This window comes from Vanacampus margaritifer, chromosome 8, assembly GCF_051991255.1.
Source record: "Vanacampus margaritifer isolate UIUO_Vmar chromosome 8, RoL_Vmar_1.0, whole genome shotgun sequence".
Lineage (NCBI taxonomy): Eukaryota > Metazoa > Chordata > Actinopteri > Syngnathiformes > Syngnathidae > Vanacampus > Vanacampus margaritifer.
Genome location: NC_135439.1, coordinates 25,839,377 through 25,852,006, shown reverse-complemented (window position 1 = coordinate 25,852,006; position 12,630 = coordinate 25,839,377). Strand labels below are relative to the sequence as shown.

Genomic DNA, 12,630 nt, shown 5'->3' with positions numbered 1-12,630 from the left:
CAGAGCCTTTAGGAACTCCAGGCGGATCTCATCCACCCCTAGGGCCTTGCCACAGAGGAGCTTTCCAACCACCTCAGTGACTTCGACCTCAGAGATAGGAAATTCCCCAGACTCTGCTTCCTCAAAGGAAGATGTGTCAGTGGAACTGAGGAGGTCTTCGAAGTATTCTCACCATCGACTTATGACGTCCCGAGTTGAGGTCAGCAACACCCCATCTCCATATACACAGTGTTAATGGTGCACTGGTTTCCTATCCTGAGACGCTGGATGGTGGACCAAAATTTCCTCAAAGCTGCCCGGAAGTCATTTTCCATGGCCTCGCCGAACTCCTCATAAGCCAGAGTTTATGCCTCAGCGACCACTGAAGCCATTTACCGCTTGGCCATCCGGTACCTATCAGCTGCCTCTGAAGTCCCGGAGGTGGATGTTGAAATTTTTTCTGATGGGGATTCTGCCAGACGTACCCAGCCAACACACCACCAAGTGGTGATCAGTTGATAGCTCCGCCCTTTATTATTTGCAATATTTATTGAGCCACTTGCATTAGCCATACCATACGCCAGGAAAGAAGGATTCAAGGAATTCACTCTGGGGTAAAATAACCTAAAATTTATCTATATGCCGATGGTATTTTATTTTATTTAGAAAAGCCTGCTATTTCGTTAGGGGAAGTATTTAACTTAATAACTAAATTCTCACAGTTATCAGATTATTCTATTAATTGGACAAAATCAACACTTCTTCCTATTACAGAAAATTCATGGAGCCCTGCAAGCCAGGACCCACACTACTCATTTCCTATAGGTAATTTAAAATACTTAGGCATACAAATCACACCTAAATTAACTGATTTAATTCATTTAAACTTTACTCCACTTCTGAATAGCATTTACAGTGATTTAGAGCGCTGGAATAATCTTCCTATTTCTCTAATAGGACGAATAGCCACCATTAAAATGAAAGTTTTACCCAAAATAAACTATTTTTTCTCAATGATTCCATTTAAACCTACGGCTAACTGTTTCCAGTTGTTGGACTCAGCTGTTACAAAATTTTACTGGAATAAAAATAAAAGCAAAGATTAGTCTATCTACTCTTCAGAAAAGTAAATCCAAAGGTGGTCTAGAGGCACCAAATTTGATGTACTACTATATAGCTAACCAGCTACAATATATCATTCTATGGGCACAACCCAACAGAGATACTAACTGTTGGCTGGAACTAGAACAGAAGGATTGTAATAACCTCAGACTTCTAGAATTACTCTTTATCACAACATCGATTAAGCGACATAATTGTTTTAAAAACCCAATGATTTCCGCCACCCTGACTGCCTGGTGGAAGGCACTAGAAATTACAAAACCCCAATTGGAGCCCTGTGGGCTTTCTCCCCTACGGCATAACCCCGACTTTCAACTTAACAAACAATCGTTTTATTTAGGTGTGTGGGAGCAGAAAGGAACTAGAAAAATTTCCGCGAAAATTTTGAATGGGACTGCTGACTCTTGCAAGGTGGAAAGACGCATGTAGTACTTGTAGCAATAGTAGTAGTAGTAGTAGGACTTTTAGTAGTAGCAAGTACTTGTAGTAGTAGTAGTAGTAGTACTTGTACTTGGAGTAGTAGTAGTAGTAGTATTATTAGTAGTACTTGTAGTTGTAGTAATTTTAGTAGTAGTCAAATGGCCAAGATGGCCGGTGACCCGGGTGGGCGAGAAGGAGAGAGTCCTTGGCGTACCTAATCAATTGGCCAAGATGGCCGCCGCCCTGGGTGGGCGGAGTGGCGAGAATTCTGGGCGAACCTAATCAATTGACCAAGGTGGCCGCCCGTACATAGGCCAAGCCTTGAGTACACCAAGAAAAAAAGGTGGGGAGTTGAGCTCAACAGTAAGAGAGATGATTGGCTGAGGCAGTTGATATGCAAAAGTGAGAGACCAGGCAGTATAAATAAAAAAAGCACTATTTAAATAGCAGTGGATTCCATTGCATTAAAAAAATAATAATAATAATGTTGTGCTTTTAAAAAAAATGTATTTAAAAAAAAGAAAATGAGCTGAACAGTTAAAAATTTAAACGATTGAAATCGGTCAAGAAATGTGGAAGTTAACCACAATCAACATAAACTAAAAGTATCTTACTGTCCCTTTAAGAAACATGCACATTCACGCACACACATTTGATTTTAACTTGTTGGACCCGTTTGACTTTGAGACATCACGCACACACATTAAACTGAAATGTATGAGATACGCACACCTCGAACAAAAGCCTCTCACGACTTAACGGTTGAAGATGCAGATTCCAGAAATGATGAGAACGGTAAAGGTTTGGGGAACGCGAGCATGTTCTAATTTTTTTAATCGGACGAAAAATGACCAAATTAGAGCAGGTTGAAAACTTATTATTTATAAAAAATGAAGAGAAAAAGTCGCCAAAATTAACATGGAAAAGATAGCCGGGCAAGTCCGACTTCTCCTCGCTTGAAGTGAAAATAAAGGTACTAAATGACACCTTAACCAAATAAAAGTGGGTTTGTCTGAAAGAAGACCCTTGTGACTACAAAATGCGGTGGGGTGCCTGGCGGGCCTGCAGTGCCCCGTCCTGCTGCGTTGGGTTGGGGGCGCGGGCCGTGTTGGGGTGAGGGGGCGCTCCTGCTCCTGGGTTTGCTCTCCGGCCGGTGGCCCCTGTGGGGCCCGGGGGTTGTCCTTTGGCGCTGCCGCGGCCTGGGGGGCCCTGAGGTGTTGCGCTTGCTCTGTCCTGGCGGGCGTCAGCGGCTCCCCTCTTTGGTGGAGATTTTCATGCATGCCAGATCCACCACACGAAACTCGAAACTCAGACATAAACTGCTTCTTCCTCAGGTCATAGAATCAGTGGAGGCTGGTGTCTGTGGATCTCACTCTGCTTCGTCTGTCCTTCCTTCCCTTCCTCAGTCTCTCCTTTGGTCTCTTGAGGTCTCCCTGATTTGTTGGAATTTAGATGTTTCTGGGGTTGGTGAAGGACTCTGGTTGGTGGCCTGGTGGGTGGTGTCTGGTCGGTGCTGGATTTCACTTTCCTTTCTTTGGTCTTTCCTCGGGTCTCCTGACGGCCTTACGACTCTGGCTGGAAGTGTTCGGTTTAGGTGAACGGTTTGGGATTTTTTAATAGGTTTTAGGTGAACTAATGAATACACACACACTCACGCACACATACACATCCAAAAATATATATATATAATTAAATTACCGAATGAACAATACTGAGCTCTCGAGAAAAAAAAGAGAAAAAAAAAGAGAAAAAAAAGTTGATAGCTCCGACCCCTCTCTTCACCCGAGTGTACAACACATGTGGCCACAAATCTGATGACACGACTACAAAGTCGATCATAGAACTGCAACTTAGGGTGTCCTGGTGGCAAGTGCACATATGGACACCCTTATGTTTGAACATGGTGTTTGTAATGGACAATCCGTGATGAGCACAGAAGTCCAATAACAGAACACCACTCCCAATCACGCCCCTCTAGGTCTAACTGTCATTAAAAAAATATACAAATAACAATAAAAATACTTGATATATGGTGATTTGTGGCACAAATATCAACATGATATATGTAATTTGTGGATAATCTTCCTAAAACAGATGATTAAAGTGTAAGAGACCTGAGACAAAACTTAAAAAAGCAAGAGTACAAGTACAGATAATATGACTCAATGATTGTTTTGGTAAACGTGCAATGAAGCGGCCTCGAAAAAATGAGATATTTTTGTGAATTTCTCAAGCCATAACAACTCATTTCAACACTCCTCGGTTGTTACCCTGTGCATGCGTCACGTCAGCGGCTCAAACAGTCGTCCTCACTGTTGACTCTCAAACTGGCGATGACGAGCTATCAGTAAGCAGCTCAATCTGTTTTTATTGTTTAATTGAAGCAGTCTCATACTAACATAGTACACAAAAGCCAAGGACATATAATAGTGTTTAATGCACAAAAGTCACACAAAACATGCCTCAAAATTTGATTGATCTTATAGACACATTACACGGTCCGAATGTGTTATGCTGACAGCTAAGCTCAAATCGACATGTGACACAAGTGAGAGGTAAGGTTTACCATCGTCAGAGCTGCCAAGTGTTGTGGATTGTCCGTATTTTGTTATTGAAATCACCTAAATGTCGAAGTCACGCGAAGTCCGCGTTACACCCGGTGCTGCTCGTTGATTAGCAGTGAAGCTAGCGGGTAGTAAATAGACGAGTCCTTTCGTAAAACATCTTGATGCTACTAACCACAATTGCTGTTATTCATATCAGACAATGTTATCCGATGAAATAATGTGTCACAGCTGTCACTGAAGCCATATCAGAATGCGGAAAAGAAAGAAAGTAAGGCATTATGAGGAGCTTGATTGTGACCTACAGCAACTGAACATTTTATTTTGCCAGCAGAGTGACATAGCAAATTGTTTGCTGCTCAAATGGGATGGGAAAAAGCTTTAATAAGCATGATGACTAGCTGTTAAATTCTCAGGACAGAGGAGGGATGGGAATCGAAAACTGGTTCTTGTTGAGAACCTGTTCCCAGTGTTTCAATTCCATGGCATAGTTTGCCGTTTTAGCGAACAATTCCCTTATCAGTTCTGTGCGGGACAATGATGTCACCACATGCGCGACATTATTTAGTAGCGTGTCGAGCAACCAACATGGCGTCTAACGCTGGAAAGATTGGTGGCATTTTGCAAGAAAAGATAACAGGGCAACTTGCAACACTTGCAAATTGGATTTTTCATCTAAGGGAGGAAACACTACTGCTATGCAAAAGCATTTGCACACACACGTGATGACTGTCATGTTTGGCCACACTCCGGAGTGCTCAACCCAGTCATAACACCGGCAACACCAGCAAAGCATGCACTTACTCTTCTGTCAACACTTCAGGTAATAACTACATTAGCGCCAGTTTGCCTTTTTGTAGAACGTGCCGTTACTAACTGCTAATGTTAAAGCCCATATCTCACGAAACGGCACTGCCTTGCAAGGGTAACAAGAGATTCCCACTGACCGCAGTACAGATCGGAGCAGTGTCCACATGGCATCTAATTCACACAGAGTGCTGTGATAACAACACGAGTGTTGAGTATTTTTTCCATGGAAGTTCATTCAGGGTTGGAAAATGTGCAAAGACCTTGCACTTTTGCCAAAAAACAACACTCAGTTCACGGGAATTCCCACTCCAGTCTTCCGCTTGCTTGAAGGAGGAGTTTTTAACTATTGTACAGCCAAATGTTATCCAAAAAACAACCCCGACAGTGCCAACCAATTTCGAGCATTTTATCTCATCTTTCAAGGCAAACAGAATATTGTGTGCTTTGACTACATACACATGGTGGGTACCAAATGAATCAGAAAAAAAGTATGTTTCTACCTTATTCCGTTCTTTAGTAATCATCATTTGAAAATAGGTAATTTGAGTGATACCAAGCTACAATGGAAAAAATAATGAGAAAACAAGCTTTTTGTGAAAAGATACATTTAGATTTAATGTGACAAACGCTTTGATCATTCATGAAATCCTTGAAAACGTATTTCCTAAGATCCGCCATGTTTTTATATCATTTGATCCACAGGAGCCCATTGAAAAGAGATACAATGCTGCCATCTGCTGGTCATAGTTAGTTTTTTTTTATTTTATTGTTTTCAACTCATTCACAAACCAGAGCTGCCCAAGACGTTGCGCTGCCCATGGAAAAAAAACTAACAAACCCATAGTTTACGTCAATTAACGTTATTGGTAGAGATGCACAATAATATCGGTTGCCGATAATTATCGGCAATTATCGACCAATTTGACGTTATACAGATAAACCAGATAATAAAGAAATCCACCGATAATAATGGACATGCCACGTTGGTCCCTCTGTTGTGGTTGTAGCTCAAGTTGTGCCCAACTCCTCAACCTCTTCCCTCTCTTATGGCAGTGTTTCATATTTGTGAAGATACATCATAGCAGTCGCCAGTGTGACCTTTCTTTCCTGTGTCCCCCACTCTCTTCAAAATGTTACCCTAGCAGTTTTTTGTTGCATTTTTAAAACATGATGACATGTTTTATTTTGGCAAGCTCAAAAGACTGGTTGTCTTTGAAGCAGAGATATCAATAAAATAAGGTAAGGTACTCCAGGCATGCGCCGACCAGATCTGCAAAGTTTTCACCGACATCTTCAATCTATCCCTCACCAAAGCCACCATTCCTCCCCTCATGTTTGAAGATGTTAGGAAAGTTATGTATATTTATTATACATTTGCTAAAACTTATTTATGCTGTTTGTTGTGGGAATCTGTGCATTGTGCCTTTTGCCAAACATATTCAAAAAGTCTGCAGTGAAGAGTTGTTTGCAGTGAAGTGTGGGATGAAGATCACCTTGGACAGACGCAGTTGAGGCCCAGGAGACGCTTATCATATCCATGACTGGTGCACGGCTGACGCACGACGACGGCTGCCGAGAGTTGATAACAAGGCAAAACAAATGACTAATCATAAATGCCTTGCCTTAGAATAACATATGATTGATGTAAACACCTCTCTGTTTTTGATTAGTCACACTTTGTATGGGCTGGGAGGGGCTTTTGCTCTGTTCAATAAAAAACAAGGAGAACGGGAGGACAGGAGGCATGATTGTGTCTCGGTTCCTTGTTCGCTTGCTGACAACCAAACCATTGGGGTCTTTGCTTCCTTTTGTTGAGCGGTAATTTCTACAAATGTCAATGGATGAATCTGACAGAAGACTTCTACCATTATCCCGGTCCCCAAAAAAGCACTCCTCAAGCTCTCTAACTGATTACAGACCTGTGGCACTTACTCCTGTTAAAATGAAATGCTTTGAAAGGCTCATATTAAGTCACATCAAAACCTGCCTCCCACCATCTTTAGACCCATATCAGTTTGCATATAGATCAAATAGGTCCACAGATTACACCATTTCCTTTGCTCTCCATTCAGCCCTGAACCACCTGGAATACAGTGGGACATAAGTGAGGATGTTGTTTGTCGATTCTAGTTCTGCCTCCACCATCATCCCAGACATCCTCCTGAAGAAACTGAGTCATCTCAGCCTCTCTCCTGCAGCTGGATTATGTCCTCCACCATCACTCTGAGTACTGGATCCCCACAGGGCTGTGATGAGTCGTCTGCTCTACTCTCTGTACACATATGACTGCACCTCGCTCCACCCCAACAATACCATCATAAAGTTTGCCGAGAATACCACCTTGGCCAGACTCATCTTGGGAGAAGACGAGTCAGCATACAGAGCAGAGGTCCACAGACTGGTAATGTAGAGTAATGACAACAAGCTGACACAACACAAGCAAAACAAAATAACTCATTGATGACTTTTGGAACCATGGCACTGAACCCCTCCCTTCCTTTGACCATCAATGGGAACTGTGTGGTGAGAGTACACAAGGGATGGCAAACTGCGGCCTTCGGGGGCTGGAGTCCTGCAGGTTTTTATAGGTTTCCCTACTTGCACTGCAGTTGATTCCAATTAACAGGATCGTTATCAGGCTTATGCAGAGCTTACTGATGAGCTGATTATAAATCAGCTGTGTTAAAAAAGGGAAATATCCAAAACCCTGCATGACTCCGGCCCTCTAGTACCGGATCTCGCCATCCCTGGAGTACACACTTTTAAATTCCTGGGAACCATCATCTCTGACTGGCTGACATGGACATACAACACCACAACTGTAGTGAATAAGGCACAGCAGCTTAAAGCCTAGATACACCAATCCGAAATGTGACCGACGCCTACCCCTATGGCGTTGGTCCAGACGTCGGCACGTTGCGTAGAAAAATGACGTAAATACACACCGCACCGACATTGACTTTTGACTTCAGCGCACGCGCGAGAAATAAGTCCCCTCCATACCATCGGCAGCATTAGTCATTACTCCTAAAAAAGCAAATCCTACCTGCTATATCAAGTCGCGTCCCCATGTCATGCCACAGTTTGGCTTTCATACCTTTGTCAGCATACCCTTTAACGGTAATATCATACAATGTTGGTCTCTCGAACCAAAGAGACAAAGCCATCTTCCCGACCTTCTGTCCAGACAGACATTGTACGTTCAAATGTGGAGGGTACAGCAGGGTGACGATGCGCAAAATGAGCGGGAAATAAAATGGTCCAGGCTGATTCACTAGCTAACAGGCAATCACAGTGATCAAATGCCCCGACGCCGAGTCAACATGTCGAATTTGTTGAAAATGCCCCCCAACCCCCCACCCCACCCCCTCCCTCAACGTGTTCCAACTCGATCCAACCTTACGACAGCAATTTATACACTGATCAGATGGCAAATGCCGTCGGCCCAACGCTGTCCTACTCCTAACGTCAGATAAGTGTATCTACGCCTTTAGACTGTTTGGGGGGAAAAAACGAGGTGTGTGAGAAACTTTTGGTGTGTTTTTATCGGTCCACAATAGAGAGCATCCTGGCATACTGTATGAATGTGTGGTACTGTGGATGCTCAGCAGCTGGTACATTTTTTTTTTACAGTCATCAGTTCCACACAGACAATCATTGGCTGTTCCCTTCCTCCTCAAGAGGAAATTGCCAATTGTAGACTGGTTTCAAAAGCTGCAAACATATCAAAGGATTCTTCTCACCCTGCCAATGCATTTTTTCAGCTGCTGCCCTCAGGGAAATGTTATAGTAGTTTTAAAACCAGAACCAGCAGGTAGAGAGAAAGTTTTTCCCCAAGTGCAGTGACTCTTTTAAACAACCATAAGGAGCATTTTAACTAATGGAAACGAACCTGACTTACTGCCAGAAATGCGGATCAAACTCTGACACCAGTCATACAAGGACCAAACAGCCCGTATCAAGGGGCTCTGTACCCCATACTACCGAAGCACTCCCCACAGGACTCCCCGAGGGACAAACACCTTCTCCAAATCTACAAAACACATGTGGACTGGTTGAGCGAACTCCCCTGCACCCTCGATGACCCTGCCGAGGTTATAGAGCTGGTCCACTGTTCAAAGGCGGGGACAAAAACCACACTGCTCCTCCTGAATCTGAGATTCGACTTTGACCACCACCCCAGTCTGCAAATCCAGAGGCACTGTCCCAGATGTCCATGCGATGGCGTGTCAACCACGACAGCCCCACACCATCCAGAGCCTTTAGAAACGCCGGGCGGATCTCATCCACCCCCAGGGCCCTGGCAGCGAGGCGCTTTCCAACCACCTCAGTGACTTCAACCCCAGAGATAGGAGAGCCCACCTCAAAGTCCCCAAACTCTGCTTCCTCAAAGGAAGACGTGTTGGTGGAATTATTTGAAATTAGAAATAGTCCTTATGACATAAGGGGTACAAGTGTCTACAAAAAAATCAAAACAAGAACAAATATTAAGCAAAGTGTTTCTGTAAGAGGTGTTAATTTGTGGAATAATTTTGGTACTGACCTGAAAATAGATGCAAGTCACTTGTTCAGTTGGATTTTTATTTTTTTTTAAAAGCAAAGTTCAAGAAAATTATTTAAATCAGACGTGAATGGCAAAAACAGCAGAAATTGTGTCATTTCTTTCGATGTAGCAGTATGAGTGTAATGAAAATTGTATATGTGAGTATGAGGATGAATTATTATGGTGTATGCCTATGAATTACGTGTACTTATGCAACTGGCAAATGCACGTACATGTCAAAGTGCAGTTGATTACACGAACAGGTTTATACATTTTCTTTCATTGAAATATATTAACCTATTATTGTATCTATTGAAACAAGTTAAAACATAAGGGGTAGGACTAGACAAGTTTTCAACTTCTTCCTACTCCCTTTTAAACATGTACACTGCTAAATAACTGATTATTTTTTTCTTTCTTCCCATTCTTGTTTTTCACTTCAACTTATATTTTATACTTGTAATGTGTTTATGTTTATATGTTTAATAAAACCAATCAATCAATCAATCGAGGAGGACTTCGAAGTATTCTCCCCACCGACTCACAACGTCCCGAGTCAAGGTCAGCAGCACCCCATCTCCACTATACAGTGTTAATGGTGCACTGCTTTCCTCTCCTGAGACGCCGGATGGTGGACCAGAATTTCCTCGAAGCCGTCCGGAAATCATTTTTCATGGCCTCACCAAACTCTTCCAATGTCAGATTTTTTGCCTCAGGGACAACCTAAGCCGCGTTCCACTTGGCCAGCCGGTACCTGTCAGTTGCCTCTGGAGTCCCACAGGCCAAAAATGCCCGATAAAACTCCTTCTTCAGCTTAACGGCATCCATTACGATTACGGATTGCCGCCACGACACGCACCGACCACCTTATAGCCACAGCTACGATCGGCCGCCTCAACAATGGAGGCGCGGAACATGGTCCACTCTGACTCAATGTCCCCTGCCTCCCCTAGGACAAGAGAGATGCTCTGCCGGAGGTGGGCATTGAAACTCCTTCTGACAGGGGATTCTGTCAGACGTTCTCAGCAAACCCTCACAATATGTTTGGGTCTGCCAAGTCTGACTGGCATCTTCCCCCACCATCGGAGCCAACACACCACCAGGTGGTGATAAATTTACAGCTCCGCCCCTCTCTTCACCCGAGCGTCCAAAACATGCGGCCGCAGATCTGATGACACAACCACAAAGCCGATCATCGAACTGTGGCCCAGGGTGTCCAGGTGCCAAGTGCGCATATGGACACCCCTATGTTTGAACATGGTGTTCATTATGGACAATCCCGGACAAGCACAGGAGTCCAATAACAGAACACCACTCGGGTTCTGATCGGTGGGGCCGTTCCTCCTTTCCCGCCAGAGAGGTGACATTCCATGTCCCAAGAGCTATCTTCTGTAGCCAGGGATAGGAGCGCCAAGATCCCCGCCCTTGGCTGCCACCCAAGGTCCCTCCCACTGGTGGTGAGCCCATGGGAAGGGGGACCAACGTTGCCTCTTTGGGCTGTGCCCGGCCGGGCACCATGGGTGCAGGCGCTCGCCGACGAGCACCACCTCCAGGCTTGGCTCCAGAGGGGGGCCGCGGTGACCGGTGTCCGGGCAAGGGAAACGCAAGACCATTTATTGTGTTCATTATAAGGGGTCTTTGAGCCGTGCTTTGTCTGGCCCCTCACCTAGGACCTGTTTGCCATGGGTGACCCTGCCAGGGGCATAAAGCCCCCGACAACATCATTGGGAGACACAAACTCCTCCACCACGGTAAGGTGCCGGCACATGGAGGAGCTAATTTTGTTGTATTTATTTATTTACAATGACAATAAAGGCATTCTGATACTGACATGCCCTATCATAGCTTAAAGTGGTAAATAAATAATAATCATCTGTCAGTTATGCATTTGTACACAACACAGACAGAGGAGGTGTTTTCAGTCCTAATTCAACAGCAATTTGAAAAGCTTTATTATTGAATAAATAACAAGACATCAAATGCAAGTGTAATCAATTATGCAATGTTTCCACTTACTTTATTTTTCCTGTGAGGATGTTGCCAGCATATTGCATTCCAGTAAGAGCGATGTACATTCTCAGAATTTCATTGGTACCCTGAAAACCATGAGAAAATAACAAATCAACGATTACAAATTGCTGTGGGAGAAATGACCCACACTTTTCAATAGCGAATGATGAATGAATAATAGGGATGGGTACCTTTCACATTTTGAACCGGTACTGTTCCAATACTCGGTACCTAGGATACCGGTACTCAACCATACCAATTTTCGATACTTTTGTACTCTCTTTTTTGTTTTTGGGGTAAATTTCATTTATTAATTTCAGTGGTAGTAAATGTTCATCATTGTTTAATAGTAAAATCCCTTTAAAAATAAGTTTAACAATTAACTTTCAATATATAAAACTTGATAAATAAAAAATGAAATAAGATTTAATTCAAATGAGGCAGAGGGGAATAGTAAAAAATAGTGGTAATAGTAAAAAAAAAGTGTGAATCAAAGTTCTGTGCAATGAACAACAGTAAATATATAAATTAATAATAATAAATGTTCTATTAGTTTTTTGTGCAGTTGTATATATCATAAATATAACATTTTATTTTTAAACAAAATTTTATGTCATTCGACTGACAAACAAATTTGACTTACAAAGAAACCTCTCGGAACCCATTGTGTTCGTAAGTTGAGGACTACTTGTACATGTACTGTAGCTGCATTCCTGGAGTCAAAAAAAGATCGAACTAGACCACAACAACATTTGCTGCTTTTCTACTGGAGTGGCTCCCCACCAAGTCGGCTTTGGTTGGCCCCGGATGTTGGCATTTCCATGTGACTTTTTCTGGGCCAAGCGGTTACAATGGAACCGCCTTTAAGAACCATCTCAGAGGTGGTTCTGCAGCGCCGGTTATCTGGGGCCGAGCGGGGCCGTGTTATCTCGGTCATCTGATTGGCCGACATCGATGAGCAAGTAACTCCGTGGCACACGGCCATTTCCTTATTTTGCACGAGCGAGGCAAGAGGTGGCTGCCGTTCTTCGCCAAAGTCATAAAAATACAGTATATACAATAAACATAATGTTTTACAATAAACATAATGTTTTGCAATAACGCTGAACTATATTTACAATTTAACATGTACTTGTGGATGGATTTTTAATGATTGTGGTAAAAAATAAAAATAAATTGTGA

The 12,630-nt window shown here is 43.1% G+C and overlaps 1 protein-coding gene across 2 annotated transcripts in view; it reads right to left on the bottom strand.

Moving 5' to 3' along the window:
- acad9 (acyl-CoA dehydrogenase family, member 9) overlaps window positions 1-12,630 on the bottom strand; it is a 98,240-nt gene that overhangs the window by 27,100 nt on the left and 58,510 nt on the right. For both annotated transcript variants that reach the window (XM_077572382.1, XM_077572381.1), the window contains exon 13: window positions 11,455-11,534. In XM_077572382.1, the coding sequence (XP_077428508.1) occupies window positions 11,455-11,534 (80 nt within the window). The remainder of the gene's footprint in view (window positions 1-11,454; window positions 11,535-12,630) is intronic.